Below are 21,147 nucleotides of genomic sequence, written 5' to 3'. Positions count from 1 at the left end.
GGCCGCGCCACCAAGGTCTCTGCAGGGACCAAGGGGCTGTCCTGCAGCCTAGCCTGGCCACCCAGTGCCTGGGCCAGAGCAAGGCCCCCTGTGCGGGCAGGTCCCCTGCTGCTGCCCATCTCCAAGCCCCGAAGGCCTGGGGGTGAGGCGAACCCAGGCGGAGGGGGTGCTCCTGGGGACGTCCTCAGCTCCCTAGTTTCTGTCCCTGCCCCCTGGTCGCCCGCCCCTAGCTTTCACTTCTGCCTCAGTCACCAGCAGCCGGGCCCCACCCTGGCCCCCTCAGCACTCAGCTGTGCCTGCCTGTCTCCCTCTCGGGGTCTCCACCCCTCCTCCAGTCTGTCAGCCCCAGAGCCACAGTCTGGTCCTCCGGCCCCCACCCACTGCCCTGTGGTCAAGGGCTGACCACAGGCCGAGAACCCCGGGCCCTTATCTGGGGAGGCGGATGCCGGGCGTGCCCTCCATGGAAAGAGGAAGCTGGCTGCCCATTTACAGTAACAGCTGGTGCAGCCGGTTCTCCCCCCTTCTCTGAGCCTAGCCGGGGGCTGCAGTGTCAGCCTTTACCCCACCCCACACCCCACACCACCAGTGCAGACCCCAGCTGTGGCCAGCAGCCCCCTCCCTGGCCTACCCAGCCCAGACCCGGCCTGCCCCTGCTGCCCACCGAGACCCCCTCTGCTCCCTCGCCTCTGCCTCTTGTTGCAGGGTCACCCCTTCTTGCTGGCTGAGAAGAGACAGGCCAGAGGGCTCCCCAGGCATGCCTGAGTCAGGTCAGGGTAGTTCATGAGACTCCCACGGCCACCACCCTCTGCTCACTTAGCCTTGGGGCAGCTGGTGGTCCCAGCCAGGCTGGCCAGGGACCCTGTCCTTGCTCTGGGCACCCTGGGTGATGACCTGCAGGGAGGCGGGGATCTCATAGGGAAAAGTCGGGGCTGGCCACTCCTCTGGCCTGTCCCCCAGGATGGTCTGTGCCCTCAGGAAAGGGTGAGTCTGTGACCTGGCTGTGCCAGCCCCAGCAGGATGTGAAAGCAAGGGTTGGAGGGAGTCCTAGACCCTCCCTGCAGAAGCCCACTGTGCTGCGGGGGGGCAGCAGCCCTGGACCCTCCTGTCTGCCCTGCCAACTGCCAGGCAACCCAGGGAGGAGTGGGGACAGAATTTTGGGGCCTGGATGTCCGCCTGCCCTGCCCCCTACGTATCAATGACGTGCACCCTGCAGGTCTCATGCACGTGGCCATCTGTGCCCAGGCCCATGCCAGGGGCTGGGGGCCTTAGGAGTTGAGGCTCCCAGCCCTGGAGCAGGTGGCTCCACTGTCGGGGGCAGGGCAGGCAGGTGGAGCCAGCCTGGTTTGTCTTTGGAGCATCCTGTGCTGGGCAGGTGTCCGGCCAGGCTGGGGTCGGGCCTTCCTGCTCCATGCCTGGCCTGGCAGCCCTTACTGGCAGGAAGCTTGGCCCAAACTCTTGCCCAGATCACTCCTGCTGCCACAGAGGCCTGTTCTGGAAACCTCCGGGGATAGGGCGTTTTGTGAAGGAGGGAGCTTGAGGTCAGGGCTCAGGGTCCTCTTCCCTATGAGGCCCCCATCAGAGGACATGCATCCAGGGTCACCTGGGTCCAACTCAAGGCTCAGGCAGGGATGGGAGTGGGGGAGCAGGCCCATGCTGCAGCCCAGGGGACAGACCCAGAAAGGCAGGTGGGCCGTGAGCTTGGCCATGGCGTCCACTCACAGGTATGCATGAGAAAGGCAGGTCAGCTTGCACACTAGCATGCGTGGCTGCCTCCTCCCCTCCATGTCCCCACTTCTGCTCTCCTCCCACATTCTCCCAACCCCCTCCACAAACCACTCCCCCATCCACATCCCCCTGTCCCCCTCGGTCCACCTCCCCGCACTCAGAACTCTCTGGCCCCTCCTGCAAGTCGGGCCCTGGTCAGGCTCCTCAGAAGAGACAGTGCCAGGCTGGGACAACTCAAATGAGCACAGACTCCCCACCCCACAGGCCCTCCAGGGCTCCATCCTCCATTGCCTTGGGGTTCCCAGGCCCATGGGGTGGGGGGGCGAGGTGGGATGGGGCCCAGCAGTGACCTTGGCTGGGCCTGGTGCTTGGCTCGCCTGCTGGCGGGGCTGCAGAGGAGTTTGGGAAGGCTGAGTTGGGTGGCTGCTCCAGGGTGTCTCAAGTTCATGTCCAAGTCTGTGTCTACGGTGCCGCTCCATGGGCTCCTGGCCAGAGGAGCTCGCAGTGGGACCCCCAGGACAGATCTTCCTGTGAGCACACGAGGGGGTCAGACACGGGCAGGAGGAGTGTCCCAGACTCCCACCTCACTCAGTGAGCAGGACACGTATAGCTGGGGACTCCACTGAACAAGAGGAAGGATCTGGACCACCAGGGATGGGGACGGGGACCCAGGTCCTCAGGGGAGCTGGCAGAGCCAGAGGGGCCCAAGAATGAGAGGGGCATTTCGTCTGGGGCAGGGGTCCCCTGGCCTTGGGAGGCAGGTATCTGCTCCGGCGTGTGTGCATGCTTGTACACAGGTGTGTGTTGGTGCAAGGACACTCTGGCTGCAGGACTGGGGACTGGAAGGAGGGAGAACGGGGCCAGCAGCAACATGTGCTCTGGGGCCACACTCTGGGCTCCCCTGTGTCTAGACTCGTTGAGACAGCACCGAGAGGGCTGAGAAGGGACCCCAGTGCTGGGGGATGGCGCCAGCGTGGGCAGCAGGGCCCGGGCACCCCAGCCAGGCAGCCGGGCATCCTCCTTCCCCTCCTTACTCCTCCACCTGCTGTACCCCTCTCAGCTTCAGCACCTGGGGTTCCCATGGGCACTGGAGGAGCAGGGCAGGGTGGCCAGTTCCCATGGGGTCCCAACTCCCACCCTGCCCTGCTCTTGGTGGGGCCTTGACCTGGTGGACCTGTGGCCCACGCCCCAACTTCCTGTTTCTAAGAAAAAACAGTTCCAGAAAAGGTTCCAGTGGTTTGCAGGGGAGGCTCCCTGCCCAGGCTGGGGGCCTGGGGTGGGCTGGGGAGGCCTGCAGAGAGCTGCATAAGGCTGGCAGGGAGGGGCTGGGGTGTGGGGGCCTGCAGAGAGCCGGGGTGGGGTGTTGTTGCATCCAGAGGCCTGGGGAGGGCTGCAGTGGGGGCTGCCAGGTGGATGTCACTGGCCCCTGACACAGGGTGGGGTTATCTGCCGTCCCCCACACCTCCTGCCGCAGGCAGAAAGGCAGTGGCTCACTCTGCCAGATGTAGTGTTGGGCCCAGCAGATTGGGGCTCTTTGGGCTAAAGTGTGTCCACCCTGGGTCTAGTCTTCCCAGCAACGGTGTGCGGTGGCCTCCCAGTCGGCACCCGTCAGGACACAGGCCCTCCCCCCATCCATCCTACATCCCCGTGCTTAGGGTTGGCAGTGTACAGGGGTGCCCAGGCTGAAGACCCTCTGTGGGGCGCCCATGCTGCCCCCCCCCCCCCCGCCCCTACGCACACAGCAGATGTCGTCTCTGGCCTCAGGCAGGGCCTGTCCCAGCCCCGGAGCACCCACAGCCGTCCCTTGCCCGCCAGCCCTGGGGGAAGGGCAGGGGCCGAGCAGCCGCCCGGGAATTACACCGCTGGTTCAAAACATTCCGAATTCCTGCTCCTTCCGGCCTGGCCGGAAGCCGGGCTGCGGAGGGATGGGCTGGGCGCCGTGCCCTCGCGTGGCCCCCCAGGCCCGAGGAACACGAGTGTGCCCTCCGCGTGAGCGGGCTCCTGGCAGGCCCTTCTGGGTGAACCTAAACCCCTTTGCCGCCTTCCACAGGATTCCGTGCTCCTCCGAGGCCAGGATGCGGATATGGGGCCACGCCCTGCTGGTCAGAGGCTGGGCGCTCCCCAAGCCGCGCAGCACCCCCCCCCCCAGGGCCCCCCAGGCACGCAGGCTAAGAAGCCCGCAAATGCACGACGGGGGCAGAGCGCGAGCCCGAGGCGCCCCCCAGCACCGGGAGCCCCCCTCTCCACGTGGGCTCGGCGCCCAGTGAGTCAGGGAGGGAGTGGGTGTCACCAATCGGGGTGAGTCACCGGGAGGGTGTGCGCCCCTCGAGGGCGGTGCCAGGAGCCTTGGGGGACGGATCGCGGAACTGGGGAGTGGGGCTGGGCCCTCCTCAGCAAGGCTCCGCCCCCAGTTGGGGGGCAGGGCAGATCCCCCCACTTCCTTCCGCGGAGTTGCCTTCTGGGATCCAGCGAGGCTGGAGCGGCCGCGGAGGGGAGGGTCCTGCGCCCTTCCCCCAGGCCCCGAAGCCGAGGGGGCTTCCCGGCCGGCGCGCGGGGCGGCGGGAGCGCGGCCAGGTGGGCCCGCAAGGACCGCGCAGCTGTCGCGCCCCTGCCCCGCGGCCTCAGTTTCCTATTACGCGTCTTACGGAAAGCCCGACCCAGCCCCCGGGGCTCCCCCGGGGCGCTCCCGCCGCCGCTTTCACTTCCCTTCCCCCCGCCCGCGTCTGGCCACGGGGGTCGCCATGGCTTCCATCCCCATTCCCGACCGCCGCCCCGGATTCTGACGTGGGGGGCACCACAGCGCGTCCCCCTCCAGTAGCCCGACCGCGCCCGGGCCGGTCTCTCCATGCCTGCGCGGGGGCTCCCGGGGGTGGGGCCGCGCGGTCCCCCCGCGGCCGCAGGACCGACTCCTCCCCGCCGCCCCCTCGCGAGGGGCGGGCCGCGGGCCGGGGGCCCCAGGCGGCGCTGCGGGGGCGCAGGAGGGAGTCGGGGGCCCCGGGCTGCGCGCGCTCGGGAAGGGGGCGGGGGGCGGGGGGCGGGGGGCGGCGGCAGGAAGTGCCCCACCCACGCCCCCCGTCCGCGTCTTGAGTGCGGTTAACTCCTCCCGCCGGCGGGTGGGGCACACTGGGAGAGGAGGGGAACCCTTGGGGACGGGAGGGGCCTGAGGGGCGCATTGGACTGGAGCCGCACCCCGCCCTCGGCGCTAGGTTTGGGGTCCCCGCTGGGTCCGAGCGTTTCCCAGCCCACTCCGCTGACGTGTCCACGTGTCCAGAGTCTGAGCGGCGTGCAGCCTCGGGGGGCGGGGGTGGGTAGGTCGGCGCGACCTCCGGCGGTAGAGGCGGGAACTACGGCTGCGGGCCGAACCCGGGGAGGGCGCGGATACCCTTGGCTGGGGGCCTGAGCGAGCCCCCGGTCCGCGTCCGAATCTGCTTCCCTCAAAAGGTTCCCGCTCAGCCTGTGTGGATGCCCTTCTCTGGGGCGCTGTCTCCCTTTTCTGTCAGATCCGTTGGAAGCCCGATCCTTTATCACCACTGCTCCCACCCTCCCCGCAGCCCCCTGAGCCGTGGGAAGCGTGTCCTCACTGGTGTGGAAAGGCGCCCCTGCACCCGGATCCTTGCCAGGCGGGGCTCCATAGGGGCCCTGGGCCCCTGCCCGCCTCAGTGACCCCATTCAGGCCCGCAGGCCCAGGCTTGACCCAAGCCACCTCTCAAAGGGGCAGCCCCACATGCCCTATGCGCCCCAGCTGCTCTCGTCTTTCAGCCCCACCTCCCTTGGTTCCCCCAGTGGCTTGGCCCCACTATCAGGGCCTGACTGGGAGGTGGGGTGGGGGCCTTGGGGAATGCGACCACAGGGGACCCCAAGATCACAGAAGGCCCCGTGGGGTGACCTGCTCCCAGCTTTAAAAATCTTTCTCCTCTGGTCTTTCCCCTCCTTTCCTCTTCTTGGCCTAGCATCCCCTGATCACTGGGCCTCACTGTCATCACGGTGGTGACCCCCAAATCTATACAACCTGCTTCTCCCCCGAGCTGTCCCCAACTTGGGCCCCCACCTGGGCCCCCACCTGCCCCCTCCTCAGTCCACATCCAGCCCTGGTCCCCTCTTGCCCCCAGGGCCCCTCCCCTGCTGTCCAGGCTGCCCGCTCCTGCTCTTCTCGTAAGGATTTACCAAGGGGGCTGAGAAAACCGTGGAGGAGAGCCCCTCCTCGCCTGGGCCTGGTGCAGAAGCTCCCATGGCTGCCATGGCCTGTGGCCTGCACCCGTGCTGCAAGGCCAGTGGGGCGGGTTGAGGTGGGTAGCACCCCCCCCCAGGCTGCCCCAGGAGGGAGGCCTCACCCACTCGCTGGGCCCTGGAACAGCATTCGTGGGGGGCACCTTGTCCTTGTTCCCCCCACCCTGTTCTGCCTTTCCAGGGTGCAAGGCAGGGGTGGCTGACAGTTCTCTGAGGTCCTAGGCGGAGCTGCCAAAAGGAAGAGGGGTATCCAGAGTTTTGGGGAGTGTGGCTGTCCATGGGCCACACGGGGGTTGGGGAGAGCTGGTCTGGTGGCTGAGCCCGGCACATCTGGCGGATCCTGTCAGGCTGCTCGGCCAGCCAATGACAGCCCTATTTATAGTCTCATCAGAAACTGGTCCTGGCCATGGCAGTGGGGCGGCCGCCCGCTCCTCGAGACCCGGGGCTTTGTGCCAAGAAGAGTCCAGGCTAGGGCAGCTGTGGCCAGTGTGGGTCATCTCCAGGCCTGCCCACTGCCCTTGGCCACCCCCCAGGCTTACCGAAGGACCAAAGCAGCCCTGGGCCCCAGCGTTACCCAGGCCTGATGGGCAGGGGGCCCAAGGCGGCCCCTCCCCATCTGCTTGGGCCCCCACCAGGCTCCCAAGGTCCCCTGTGCCTGGGCCAGTGGTCTGTTCCATCAGAGAGGTCCTGGGCGGACCCTTGGTGATGGCAGGAAGGGGAGGGCCCCACGCAGCTGTGTCTGCTTTCGGTGCCGAGCGCCGTCTGCTTGGCGACTCCCGCTAACACTCCCCCAGGACTGAGGGCTCCCGGGGTGCTGAGGGCCGCCTCAGGCAGGCAGAGAGGTGGCAGGGCCGGCCAGGCTGCACAGAAACCAGTCTGGCGGGCTGGGTACCGGGCGCCCTCCAGGAAAGTCCTGCCTGGGGGGGCTCCGCACAGCTGGCCCTTCCACCCGCCTGGCACTGAGACCAGGCGGCCTCCCCCGGGAGCGTCCTGGGTGACCCACTGGCCAACAGGAGAGGAGGCTGGGAGGAGCTGCCTGTGCCAGGCGGGGCCCAGTGGGAGGGCGGGCACAGACAGGGCGGGCTCTGTCCTGTGCTGACCGCTGGGTTGGTGGCTGGGTGGTCTGAGAGGTTGTGCCTGCCAAGGACCCGCTGGGGGGGTGGGCCGGGCAGAGAGGGCAGGTGCCCCCACCTCTCTGTCTCTGTCGTCTGTTTGTTGGGCCCTGCTGCCGCTGGGGTAGGGGCAGACCCAGAAGCTGGGGTGGAGGGACGCGGGAGCTGTGGCAGCTGTGTGGTTCTGTGGGCGGTCCTGGGGCCCAGCCTGGGGGGCACTGTCTCCAGGTGGGGCCCTGGCCTGGGCCACCTTGCTCTGCTGGTTCTTCACGGTCACTGAAGACACTGGACATTGGAGACTGCCCTCTCAGGCTGCTTCCTCTCCCCGCCCAGCCCTCATACAGCAAACTTGATGGCCAGGCCAGAGTTTACGGCCACACAAGCCTCTGCTGACCTCCCTCTTTCTTTTTTTTTTTTTTTGAGAATTCAAATTTCCTAAAGATTTGCCTGTGGGACTCAGTGTGAGGACTAGGGGTCTGGTCAGGTGGGAGCAGCCGCCTCTGGCATCTGACCCTGCCCAGCACCCCCATGCCTCCAGCGGAAGACCAGGTCAGTCCCAGGGGCTGTGGCCCGAAAGGCCTGCTGTCCACATGCTCAGACGCGCGCTGGCCAGGAGGGGCACCCCCTCACTCAGGGGACAGCCGCTCCCTCACCAGGAGTCCTGGCAGAGGCTGGGCAGTGGGGTGGGGCAGGGGACAGCCCGCCTGCCCCACCTGGGACCCTGGTCTTGCCCAGACACAGCCCCCTGGGGTCTGAGCTCTCCCTGGTTGGCCATGGGGCAGCCCCTGCGTGCCCATGGCAGCAGCGGGAGGCCATCAACCAGGCGGCTGTGGGGCACAGGGGGGGGGGTCCCACCAGACCCTGTGCACGCCTGGGCCCCTCAGGTTTGCTCCGATGACCTTGGAAAGTGGGAGGGTTCACAGGTCGTGTGTTTGTGGAGATTTACTGACGGAAGAGCCAGCAGCTCCACGTCCAGCCAGGAGCCCACTATGGGGCAGACCCCCGCGTTCACAGGGCCCGGTGCGCGGGGGCAGCTCTGCGCCTCTGGCCTGGTGCAGTGACGGGAACCGCCATGCTGACTTGGAACTAAGAGTGGGGCTGCCTCCTGCTTTGCAGGGATGCACGGCTGCCTCTGTTTGGGTGCTTTCTTCTTTCTCGATTGAAACATCATTTTCATTATTTTTCTTTTGACAGAAACGTGGTTTCGTCTTGAATAGAAAAAAGAACTGTAAAGCGATTTGCCCAATCTCGGGGGCTGACACCGGTGAACAACCAGGCTCTGACACAGCTGTTCCAGGGGATTTTGGGGACCGGGTGGCCCTTCCGACTCCTACCCATTGCCCGCCGTGTTTATGCAGCTGCGTGTGGACACGGCTCCTCCAGCAGCTCCCCTGCCACATCCTCCGAGGGGGCTCTGTCCTGCAGCCCCACATCTGCCTCCATGCACTCTGGGCAGGACAGAGCCCCGTGGGGCCCAGGCACTGACCCAGGAGTCATGGGTTCCCGAGAACGGTCCCCTTCTGGGGATTCACTGCTTGGACGCCGGCAGCCTGTCCCCTCCTAATGGACAGTTGGAGGCTGAGGCCCTGCTGAACCAGGCTGGCAGCGTCTGTGGCCACTTCTGGAACCAGAAAGAGGCAGGCAGATGCGGCTTGCTCCAGGTGGTCCCAGCTGCCACCCCACATCTCAGGCTCAGAATGGCATCAAGGCCCCAGTCGTGGAGGTTCTGGAGCCCCGTTCCCTCACTGGCTCTCTTCTCTCCAACCTTCACAGAGGTCTGCCCCTGCTGTCAAAGCTGGCCCTCTGGATGGCTCGCTGCCTGGCTGCTCCCCCGGGTCTGGGAGCTGGGACCAAGTACGGGGTGAAGAATCACCGGGGACTGGGGCCCAGCTCTTCTGGTCCTGCAGGGGTCCAGCTCCCTCGGGCTGCCCCATCCGCCAGCTGTTGACTGGCCTGTTGAAGCAGGCAAGTTGTTCAGTTGTATTGAGGAAGAATTGGGTGGGGAACCTACTAAGAGAAAAGCAGAAAGGAGGAAGTGAGGGGCAGCTGCCAGGGGCCCGATGGAAAAGGCCCCCTGGTTTGGGTCGGTTTTGGCTAGGCATCCTTTCCTCATCTGCCGCCTCTTGCCCTTAAGTAAGGGCACAGTTATTCCATGTGGACCTACTTCCTATTCTTCTTCTTTTTTTTTTTTTTTGAGGAAGACCAGCCCTCAGTTAACTACTGCCAATCCTCCTCTTTTTTTTGCTGAGGAAGACTGGCCCTGAGCTAACATCCGTTCCCATCTTCCTCTACTTCATATGTGGGACGCCTACCACAGCACAGCCTTTGTCAAGCAGTGCCATGTCTGCACCCAGGATCCGAACTGGCGAACCCCAGGCTGCCGAGAAGCAGAACGTGCCCACTTACCCGCTGCGCCCCCGGGCCGGCCCCAAGGACCTACTTCTCAGAGACAAATGAACTTCTGTTCCATCCATCAGTAATTAGAGCCATCACCCACCCGTCCACCCATCCATCTGTAAGTCTGTCCATCCATCCAGGTACTCATGCATTCATTCATTTATCCACACTTCCACCCACCCATTCGTCTATCCACCCATCCACTCATCCATGCACCCACCCACCATCCATCCCTCCATCCATCCTTCCATATACTCATCCGTCGTTCTATTTATTCATACTTCCGTCCACCCCTCCACCCACCCACACACTCATCCATCTGTCCACCCTTCCTTCCATCAGTTCATCTAGTTTTCCTTTTATTTATTCACTCACCCACGATCCATCTACCCGTATGCTCTTTGTTCATGCATCCATCTAGCCTTCTACCCATCCCTCCAGCTACTCAGCCGTCAGTCCTTCCTGCACACCTCCTCTGCCTCCTTCGTTCTCACTGCCTCCTGTATTTCCTGGCACAGAGTCAGTGCTCCAAATTCACCCATTCATGCAGCAGCTATTTGCTGAGGGCCTCCCATGCTCCCCACACGTCCACAAACCAACCGGGAACGGGAGGAGTAAGTTCGATGTGTCACGTGCTGCTCGCGACACGCGCGGGGGGGCTGGGACGTGCTGCTGGAGGGAGGTGAGGCTTCAGAGCTGGTGGCCAAGAAAGGCCTCGTGAGAAGGTGACAGCCAGGAGACGAGCTGTGCAGGCAGAGGGCAGAGCCCATGCGAAGGCAGAAGCCTGCCTGGCACCACCGAGGGCATGCAGGGACCAGCGTGGCCTGAGTGGAGCGAACAGTGGGCGGGGGCCTCAGATGAAGGTAGTGGGCCATGGGACCAGCTCAGGTTGGGCCTGAGGTCCTGGTGACGATATGGGGTATGAGCTGAGGACAACTGCCATGCGGAGGCGAGACTGCTGGGGTCGGGGGTGCGGCGTGACAAGGTAGGGTCAGGCTGGGGGTGCGCTTTGAAAGCAGGACCAACAAGGCTTGCTGGTGGGCCACAGAGCAAGAGAGAAGGAAAGCGATGTCGGCGATTTTGGCCTGAGCAACTGAGAGTCCCGGTGTCGTCAGCTGAGCAGGAGAGCTGGTTGGGGACAAGTGGGGCTCAGTTTGGGGCATGTAAAGTGCCCTTGATGCCCTAGCATTTCTCTACCCTGGGCCTCGCAGCTGGCAGTGTGGGTCCAGAGCTGGGCAGAGGCCAAGGTGCAGAAAGGCGCAGGGGTTGGGACCCAGGACCAGGGGCCCAGTGAGTGTGCCAGTGAGGTAGGAACTGAGCCGGCGCCCTGGTGCCGGCGGTCAGGGAGATGGGGGGGTAGCCAGGGGTGTCCAGAGGAGGGTCAGTGCAGAGAGGGAGGTGGCCCTGTTGTGAGCCCTGATGGTAGCAGGCCCATCAGGGAGGGTGTGGACAACAAGTGTGGGAAGGAAATGGGTCCTGGATGGGGGGCGGGGCCGTGGGGTCGGGAGGGTATTTAGGACAGAAGCAACAGCGTGCTCCGTGGCTGGGGGCTCAGACGGTCTGCTGGGGCCCAGAGGTGTCTGTGCTGGTGAGGGGCTGGGGCTCTGGGTGCCCCCTCCCTGCTCCTCATTGTCCCAGGAAGGAAGAAGCTATGGGCAGTGGGGAGGATGGGGAGGGTGGTGGCTTCGAGGCAGAGGGGCGAGCCCAGCCTGTCCAGCACTTGGGCAGGTGAAGGGTGATCCCCAGGCTGCGGCCTCGGACCCAGGGTCTCCGGAACGTGGAGCCGATGAGCAGAGGAAATGGCAGATGAAGGTCCCGCCAGCAGCCCTCTCGATCTGGCTGCCTGCAGGCCTCCGGGCGTCTCCCCCACTGGTGTCCCCGCCGGCCTTGCTCAGTGGCCGTGGCTGTGTTTTGGTGGCAGCTGTGAAATCTGAGACGTTGTCCCTGCAGACCCGCAGCCCGTTTCCGGAAAACCAGTCACCTGCCTGTTGCCTCTTGATTTCTCATTTGGGAGCCGGTCCGAGTTCCCCAGGCTGCCCGCCGGGCCCCCTCCAAGGCAGGGATGGTGGGAAGGAGGCAGGCACTGGCCGGCCAGGCTCTGGACAGTGCTGGGCAGAGGCCAAGGATCAGCTGAGCGGGCTCTGTGATAGGGGACCGGGACCGCCCTCGCCCTCGCCGGCTTGGGCTCACCCTGGGGAGAGCGCTGGTGGGTCACACATGCCAGCTGAGAAGGGCACCCGGTGACCACCGTGGGCCTCGGCCCGGGAATGCCCACGTGAGCCCGCACTCGTGTCTGGGGGGTGTGGGAAGGGGCCTGCCCATCTAGATGAGGTACCACTTTGTGGTCAGTGTGGAGCGTTTTATTAAAGCTCAGGGCCGTGTGCACACCAGCCGAGGGGGAGGTGGAGGACGGCGACCCCGTAAGCAGAGGCGGCGTTTCCGTCCGTTCCCACTGAGGGTGGTGTCCCGAGGGGACGCTGCATCCCCAGGGGCTGGAGGCTCTTGGGTGCATTGGGGCGGCCCGCCTAGCTCGGGGTGCCAGGGTCTTCTCCAGGGATGTGGGGCCGCGGCCAGGCTCCCTCCGCAGAGACCCGAAGGTGTTTGAAGGCGGTGGGCAGCACACGGCCCAGGAACGGAGGGGTGGTCACATCGCGGACCATGATGACATACTCCCCTGCAAGAGACGGATGCTGGGACGTGGCCCCCGGTGGCCCCTGCCCCCCAGCCTGCCCTTCCTCTAGGTTGAAAAGGTACACGTTCCACCCCCCGCTCTTCACTCCCCTCGAGGCCCCCTCATGCCTGCCCACCCTGAGCTCCTCTCTGCCCTGCCTCACCTGCCCTGCGACCTCAGGACCCCAGGACCCTGTCTCTGTGGCCCACTCTATGTTTCAGGCCTTCTCCTCAGGCCTGTGACGCCAGGACCCGGCCACTGTCTTCCCATGGTGCTGGGCGCACAGTCAGTGTAGGTGAATAAGTGAATTCTGGGGTGAATGAAACCACGTCCCCCCTCAGGACACAGGCCCAGCAATGGCCCCAGCATCCTGGGGGCAGAGTTGGGGGGGACACAGGGATGGCTCGGCAGTTGGGCTGGTCGAGGCCCCCAGGCCGGCAGAGAGCCCCCCACTGCTGATGAGGCCTCAGGGCTGAGGGCAGGGATTCTTTTGAAAATACTTTCCTCTCTTTTTTGGAGAAAAGTAATTCATTTCCTCTAAAATGGCTTTTAAAATAATTAAGCCCCTGGTTGGTTTTGCAGCCCCTGCCCGCGGGCTGTGGGAGGGGGCAGCTCCGGGCTGGGGACACTGGAGGGGAGGGGGGACGCGTTCCCTCTGCAGTCTGTAAACTGTCTGCAGAGCTTCAAAGTTGGAGAAACCATAAAAAAGAAAATAAGAAATAACAAAAAGTGAGGTTGCCATAGAAACCGTCCTCTCCCCTCCCCGAGCCCGCTGGGGCTGGCACCGGAGCGTGGAAAAAGCTCGCAGGGCTGGCCTGGGCTCACACCAGGAATGCGGCCGCAGCCGAAATGGGGTGCAGGAGCCGGCTCGCACCCTGAGAGAGAACATTCCAGTGCCCAGGTCTGGAAAACAGGCCACTTTCCTCCTGCGCCGTCTCCCTCCACGCGGGCCAGCCCCCGGGCTGCGGACACCGAGCGTTCCTGGGGCAGGACAAGAAAGGGCCTCGGGGCTGCCAGGAATTTGTTCGGCCTTGAGTCAGTTCCTTCAGAAAAAACTGCGGTTCTGCGGGCCGGGGGCCGGGCCGGGCGCCTGGGGAGGGCCGCATTCCGCAGCCGGGCCACCAGGCCTCCCTGGCGGGCCTGGGGGAAAAGCCGCGCATGGCAACGCCGCAGTGTTTCCAAGCAGCCGGTTTCTAGGTGTTCCCGAGAACACACAGCTCCACCAGCCGCGGCCAAGGGCGCCGGCCGGAGCCGGCAGAGCTCAGTGGGCAGTGGCCACACAACGGAGCCCCAGCCCTCATCTGACCTCGTCCTGAGGCCCTTCTCTCACAGATGGGAAAGGGTCTGGCTAGTGGCCACCCTGCCAGCCTCAGAAACCACGGGCCCGGCCCCGGCCGCCATGTGGTCCCGTGGTGAGCCCTGTGCCCAGCTCCCCACTGAGCCTGGCCTGGCCTGCATCTCGGGCACGTGGCCATCCACCTGGCTTTGCCCCTCACAGCCTGGAAATTGCGTCTCCTCACAGCCAGGCAGTGTCCAGCCAATCCCCTACCAGCCCTGCCCAACTCTTGTGCCCACCCTTGGCCTCTCCTCCTTGGGCAGAAATGAGGGTCCCAGGGTCCTGGAAGGGGGGACCGCGATGCCAGCCCTGTTGGCCAGTCACTGGACCGTGCGTCTGCTGCTGGGACGGCTGGTGCCAGCACAAAGGGGAGGTGGAGGCACCCCCGCACAGGGGCCTCTCTGGCTGCGGCAGTCGCAGGGGTTGCGGCCATAGGCCCTGCTAACCCTCCCAGCAGCTCAGAGGTCAGAGGGGCCCTGTACCTGCCAGCCTGCCAGCCTTCCAATCAGGACACCTGAGAGAGGGAACCAGGGCCATTCCCCTTGGCTGAGGGGACAAAGAGGCAGCCAGGACGGGCGAGTGTCCCCCACCTGACGCCCTGCCTGGTGCCCAGAGCCGTTTTAAGGGACCGAGCCTTGGGAAGACCCTGGCCCATCGACATCCCTGTGCACCTCCCCAGCACCCTCAGGGCCCTGCCTCCGGGGGTGCCCGCAGAGGTCGACATAAATGACCCATTCAGATCCTGGAGTGACAGCTGGAGATGGCCCTGCTCGGCCGTGTCCCTCCGATGCCCGCCTACCTGGGAATGCCGCTGCTGCCAGCTCCGCCACGGCTGCCCCATCAGGCCTGCAGGGAGGAGAGAAGGAAGTCCCGAATGTGCCGCCCAGGGCCCCACTGCCTGCTGCACGCCCCCCAGCTGGGGCCCCCGGCTCTTGGGCCCTGAGGACAGCAGAGACCACGAGGTCCCCGCCTGCCGGCCTCAGGCGGGCACAGGTGTGACCGCCCTGTCCTCCGAGGCTCCGCTTCCGCCTTCGAGTGGCAGTGTGTGTAGCCCCCATGGGCCCCTCTGCCGCACCTGGAGGAGAGGTCCCCATGAGGCTGTGACCCAGCTCTCTGCCCCTTGGCCCTGGTGCCTCGTTGCCTAAACCCAAACTTGCCCATGGAGACGCGGGAGCTGGTGTGTGACAGCCTTGCTCCCATATCCACAGCCGCCACCACTTCGTGCAGCACCGAGGTGCGGGGTTTGGAAAGCTGCAGCCACATGTGCACCGGGGCCTCAGCACGGAGCAGAGCAGCCACTCAGAAAACAGCTATGTGCCCAGTCCACGCAGAAGCGATGTAGGAGTGGTGTCTGTTTTCCAGCAAGAAGTGACAAGTGGCAGCTGGGCTCAGTGGGGGTGGGGTTGTGGGGCACCCTCATGTTCCCCCCAGAGGGACCACTGTCACCTTGTCAGGTGGTAAAGAAAAGGCAGCAAGAGGAGACAGGAGAGGCAGGGGTCCTGAGGCCTGGCCCACGTCTGAAAGATGGAGACCCTCGCTGTGGCCACAGCTGCCATGAGAGAACCCTGCCTGGGCTCCCTGAGGTGGGTGCAGCCCCTGCCCGGGCTGCAGACCCGAGCCGGTTGGCGTTCCTGTCTCAGCCAGATGGTTTCGGGTGGCACACCACCCACATGGGTTTCTGCTCTGTAGTGAGTGACAGGCCCCCCTTGCCTGTCCACTGGCGAGGGTCACCTGCCCAGGAGGACCTGGCTGTGTCCCTGGAGGGGCCAACCCTGTGGCCAAGTGGTTAAGTTCATGCACTCTGCTTCAGGCGGCCCAGGGTTTCGCAGGTCGGATCCTGGGCACGGACATGGCACTGCTCATCGGGCCATGCTGAGGCGGCGTCCCACACAGCACAACCAGAGGGACCTGCAACTAGAATATACAACTGTGTCCTGGGGGGCTTTGGGGAGAAGGAGGAAAAAGAGCCACCTGGACTCTGTCTCAGAGGGAAATGTAGGTAGCCACACGAGGTGCAGTGCCCCTGGCTGAGCCCTGGCCCGCATGCTTGGTTTCGACCCCTGGGTCAGGCCCTCAGCCTTCTCCACACCTCCTCGGGGTACCAGAGAACTGGCGCTGTGTGGACGGCCACCCTGAGCCCTCCGGCCACCAGATGCACTTGCTGGGTGGCACGGAGGCCCAGGTGTGACGGGCTGGGCCTTTCCCTGAATTACGCATCCAGAGGCGCTCAGGGGCAGCCAGGAGGGCTCCTCACGCCTGCCCTCTGCTGCTGGCGGTTTCCCGTCATCAGAGCTGGGGGTGGAGCACCAGGGGCTCTCTGAAGGGGCTCGGTGACCCACCAGGTTTTGACCCCTTGCCAAACTTAAATACCACATGCATGGTTTGGGCGATAAAAAATTAAAGACAAAGGATTTTTAAATTACTTCATTTCTAGTGGGGGAAAGTGGGCCTTGGCTCAGACCCAGGAGCCACGTTAAAGATTCTGAAGTGTGGGTGAGGAGGGAAGGCAGATAAATAATTTAGAACTAAGAATAACCAGAGTCTGTCAAGCTGCCAGCTGTAAGAGAAATAAACGGGGTTACAAGAATCCTGAGAGGTTTTATAGAACTCCCAGGGCCTCGAGAAAACAGAGACCGAGCCAGGAAGGAGTTGGGGAGTCCTGGCTGGGGAACTGGCAGAGGTGCCGATTAGCTGGACGGGTATCTGGACTGTCAGGGTCGGGACCTGGTGCCCGAGGAGCCCTGGGGTGTGTGCCCAGGCGGTGGGTGAGGTGGGGGTTCTGTTTGACCCCAGAAACACTGATTGGGCACCGGCCGTGTGCACGGCACTGGGCTGGGCCTCCAGAAATCGGGAGGGGTCGGAGCCGGGGTGGCTAACGGGCTTCCACTCCGAATCCACCTCGACTCCACATCAGCAGAAAAGGACGCTGGAGACTCACGACCTGGGCTGGGCTGGGGGGGGACAGGGTGTGAGCTGGAGAGGGGCCGGGCTCCCCCTCCACCCTGTGCTTCCACGTTTGGGTTCTCCTCCCTCTGTGGTTCCTGTCCTCGTCTTCATGTTTCCTGTGCTTGCGTTTTGTTGAGTGTCTTGGGTCCATGGGTTTATAGTTTTCATCACATTTTTAAAAATTTTGGCTATTTCTTCACATGTTCTTCCTGTTGCCTCCTCCCCCCACCACCACTTTGGAGGCTCCAATTTCACGTCTGTTTGGCCACTTGAAGTCTCTTGCAGTTTAATAAGCAAGCTCAGTCTTGTTTTCCTCTGTGGGTTTCCTTTTGGATGGTGTCTGTGGCCATGTCTTCAAGCTCACTTGTCTTCTTCTCTGTGCGTCTACTTTGCCATCGAGCCCTCATGTGTTTTCACCGCAACATCATAGTTTTCATCTCCAGAAGTTTGATGTGCCTCTTTTTCATATCCTCCATGTGTCTGCTTACCATGTTCCATCTTTCCTCTCGAACACAGGGACCCATTATAACTGGCTTCATGTCCTTGTCTGATTCTCTCATCTGTCATTCCTGGGTCGGCTGTGATTGCTTGGTTTTTCCCTCATCGTGGGTTGAACTTTCCTGCATTCTGTGGTGCCTGGTAATCTTTGATCAGATGCCAGACATCGTGGATTTCCTCCTCTTGGGTGCTGGGTTTTTTTGTATCCTTATAAATATTCTTGCTGCTGTTACGTTACTTAGAAACAGTTTGATCTTCATGGGTCTTGGTTTAAGGTTTGTGAGGTGGGGTTTAAGATGGGGCTAATGATTCCTGCCATGAAGGCAAGACCTTTGTGAGTGCTGTACCAACACCCCGTGAATCCCGAGGTCTCCCGCCTGGCCATTGGCATGAGCACTGTCACAGCCCTGTGTGAGCTCAGGACGGGACTCCCTCCCATCCTCTTGGGGGTCCTTCCCCAGCCTTCAGCACGTTCCTTGCACACACGTGCTGATCCATGCACCACAGATGCCGGGGCTCTGTCCTCTCCGACGCTCTGTCCTATGAACTCCAGCCACCTTGGCTTTCCAGGATGCCCAGCTCCGTCTCTCCCCTCGGGGGGCCCCTCAACCCGCCTGGGTCCCCTGCCTGCACCACAGCTGGAAACTCTTGAGGCAGTGAGCTGGGGCCGTCTGAGGGCTCCCTGTCCTTCGTCACCTGACGTCCAGCGTCTTGAGGGCTGTTGTCTCCTGGATCTGGTCCAGTTTTTCTTTTTTTTTTCTTTTTTAAAGATTTTATTTTTCCTTTTTCTCCCCAAAGCCCCTGGGTACATAGTTGTGTATTTTTAGTTGTGGGTCCTCCTAGTTGTGGCATGTGGGACACCGCCTCAGGGTGGCCTGCGTGGTGCCATGTCAGTGCCCAGGATTCAAACCAGTGAAACCCTGGGCCACTGCAGCAGAGCACACAAACTTAACCACTTAGCCACGGGGCCGGACCCTGGTCCAGTTTTTCCCTTGTTTACTTGTGAGGGCAAATCCGGCCCCTTGCCCTCCATCTGGGCTGGAAGTAGGACTCCATTTCCACAATTACAGACCAAACCGAGACGTGGTGCCCAGACAGCACCAGCTTGTCCTTCAGCGTCCATCCTGAAGGGGCAGGCTCCTCGGGGGAGGGCAGCCTCCTCCTCCTGCCCTCCTCACCTCTGCCTGCTGCCCGGGCCTGTCCTTCCAGGGCTCCCAAATGGCATCTTGTCCTGACTGGATGTGTCCAGTGAGACAGGGCCTCGGCCAGCGTGAATTGCTCTAGAGTGAGTCTCCGTGGTGGGTCCTCCAGCCCCTCATGAGGCCCAATTGGCCTCGCCCTGTGCCTGCCCCAATGGGACACGTGGCCAAGCTGGTGCACACAGAGCTGGACCCTCTCAAGGAGGGAGCTCGCTGGCCTCCATTGACGGTCAGCAGGGTCACCTGATGGTTCCCACTGGGTGCCCAGCTACTCGAGTGACCTCCCATCCAATCATCTGTCCCTTTGGCAGGGAGGCCCCTGGAGCCCTCGGCCCCGTGGCTAGGTCTTTCCCTCTCTGAAGGCCCTGAGAGGGTCCCGTCAGAGCTGCAGGACCTCGACGGGCCCTCCCGCCTCCACCTCTCCCAGGATGATGCATCCATGGGGCTCCACTCTGCTGAAATTGCCAGAGCACATCTGACCCTGAGCAGCCCACAGCAGCCTGGGCAGGGCACGGGGTGACAGCCAAGCTCCGTGGCGTGTGCCTTCTCAGTGCTTCTCCTCAGCCCAGGTCAGGAGAACAGATGGCAGAGCTGAGAAGACAGCCGTAATCGGAGCAGAGGCCTGAGGCCTGTCGGCCAGATCCCAGCTGAGTGGGGCTGGAGCCCAGAGGCTTGCTCACGCCTAGCTCTTTCTCTGGGGTGGCTGAGCAGAGGGGGCACCTGGGGAGTGGGCAGCAGGAGAAAGAGTTTCCTCTTCTGGAGTGACCACTGCCCCAGTGAGCCAAGGGTCTCTAGTATCCCGTGCAACCTGGGCCTGTCCACCCACAGGCCCACCGAGAGATTCACCTGGGTCGGGGCTTGGTGCCCCGTGGTTAGGCAGAGGAGGCCTGTGGCTGTGGACCAGACTTAGAAACCTGCAGACCCCAGCTGGGCAGGACCTGGGGGATGCAGGCTCTGGGTTGGTCGGGCCTGACCCTGACCCTTGTGGTCATTGGTTTTCCGGTCTGTGATGGGGGCACACAGGCATGGCACGGGGCGTGGATCCCCTGAGACCTGACCTGGGCGGGGGGACCAGTCTGCCTGAGGCTTATCTGCTGTGAGAGGGTGCAGGGACCCCATCGTGCAGTCAGGGGCCAGGATCCTGGGGGCGGGGCGTCTGCCCCCAGCTGTGTGGGCATCACGCGCAGCCTCCAGCACTAACAGGACATGCTGGGTTAGGGAGCCGGGGAGCTGCCGAGTCAAGTCCCCATCCAGCCACAAACTAGGGAGACTGCCAGCGGGTGGGCGCAGGCGCAGAGACCTGCCCCGGCTCTCCCGACCTGCTCAGGTGGGATGTGAGCCCAGGGTTTTCTGCGGCCCCCATGGAGAGCCCACGAGAAAGCTCCAAAATTAGAATAGTCAGCTAATTGGCAAAACGGCTGGCCCAGATTTGGGGCCAACCTGGAAATCGTTCTTGCCTCCTCAGGACCCCGAGAAATAGGAGGTGCAGGGTCCTGAGCAGACGAGTGACAGCCACGGGCACAGAGCCAGCTTGGAGAGGGTGTCCAGATCGCTCTACCCTGTTTCTAGAGGGTCCTCTGCCCCATGGGCACCTGGGGGGGCCTCCCCTCACTCAGACTCACAGCCAACCAGGGCCACTGTGGGTCCACGGTGGCTCCTCCGAGTGAGGCCCCCTGCATGCACCGGGCTGGGAGAGCAGCTGATGGTCACAAAAGCAGAGGTGCAGACATACCAGAGGATTAATGAGTTTTCGGCCCTGGTCTGGGGACCAGAGGACCCGCCGAGGACCAGCCAGGGGCCCTGTGCCAAGTGGGCAGTGGGCTCTGGGCCCTGGAAAGCCTTCAGGGTGCTCTCTGTTTGGGGGTGTCTAGGTGCCTGCCGGGAGGCCCTCCCCAGGGGCTGTGGTGGCCGGAGGGGGGCGTGTGAAGGGTTAACGGCTCTGCCCACTCGACAGCCTCCAGCTGCCGCTGGGTGATTATTCCAGCCCCGCGTGGGGCGGAAACATGCCCACTGGGCTGCGCGGGGATTAGGGCGGCCAGTGCACAGCCATGGCCCAGCTGTTCCTGCCCGGCCTTCACACCTGCTTCAGTTTATTATTACTGCTTGGACACGACAGGGCTCATTTCTCAATCTTTAAAGTTGCTAAAGAAGCAAAGAGCCCAGTCGCTCCCTTTGTCTTGTTTTCCCTGAACACCCAACCCAGGGGAGCTTCCAGTGAGGGGCGGGAGGCAGAGGCTGAGCCCAGGTTGCCAGGGATCCCCGGCCGGGGTGAGGAGCCCGGAAGGCCGGCCCTGCCTGGGCTGGGCTCGGGCAGCAGAGGCCCCGCTGGCCCTGGGACCTGAAGCCCTGGCCGCCCTGTAGCTTCATCTTGTCCTGCTCCTCCGGCCACCCACACGCAGACTCAGCCGTGTCCTGTCTCCTCGCCGCCTTCGACAGGGCACCCTGTCATCCTGAGAGCTCTCACACCTGGGGCACTGCCCCAGGGCCCTCCTGAGATGACCCGCCCCTCCCTGGGCCAGCCCTGGCCGTGGCTCCAGTGATCGGCCAGGACACTGCCCAGGTGCAGGCCGCCCCAAAGCAGACCCTGTGCCATGAGGAGCCCTGCGCACATTCCCTGGTGAAGGAGGTGCTGAGCTGAGGAAGGCCTTCCCAGCCGAGGGGTCGGCACGTGCCAAGGGCTGGGGGCACTGTGTGTGCAGAAGTGGGGGGGGGGCTCCGGGGAGCTGCAGGAGGGACTGGGAGGCGGAGGGGCCTGTGGACGTCACCCCCGACCTCATGCGGGGTTTCTTTGGGTCATCTTTGCCTCAACTCAAAATCGTTTGCCTGTGGCCCCCTGTACAAGACACAGAGTGGAAGGAGAGGCCGGGGGGCATCCAGAACTAGCCCTCAGGGGTGACTGGCGTGGTGGAAGGCTGGCATCCGTGGGCCTGCAGTAGGAGGCCTGGGGTCCTGGTTCAGGTGGGCAGCCCCTAGCCTGTGGCCAAGGGAGTAGCCACTTACTCTCTGGGACGGAAGGGGGCAGTTGCTGGCTAAGCC

General features: G+C 63.7%; 1 protein-coding gene across 1 annotated transcript in view; it reads right to left on the bottom strand.

The window, feature by feature from the left end:
* Positions 1–9,676: 9,676 nt before the first annotated feature.
* Positions 9,677–21,147, bottom strand: part of MORN1 (MORN repeat containing 1) — a 63,099-nt gene continuing 51,628 nt past the window's right edge. Inside the window, exons 13-14 of the mRNA XM_046663233.1 lie at positions 14,268–14,314; positions 9,677–12,135 (exon numbers count right to left, since the gene is read on the bottom strand). Coding sequence (XP_046519189.1) covers positions 11,987–12,135; positions 14,268–14,314 — 196 coding nt within the window. The 3' untranslated portion in view covers positions 9,677–11,986. The remainder of the gene's footprint in view (positions 12,136–14,267; positions 14,315–21,147) is intronic.

The sequence above is a fragment of the Equus quagga genome, chromosome 5 (genome assembly GCF_021613505.1).
Source record: "Equus quagga isolate Etosha38 chromosome 5, UCLA_HA_Equagga_1.0, whole genome shotgun sequence".
Classification (NCBI taxonomy): Eukaryota; Metazoa; Chordata; class Mammalia; order Perissodactyla; family Equidae; genus Equus; species Equus quagga.
Note: the sequence above shows the minus strand (reverse complement) of the source record. Positions and strands in the feature narration are given on the sequence as shown.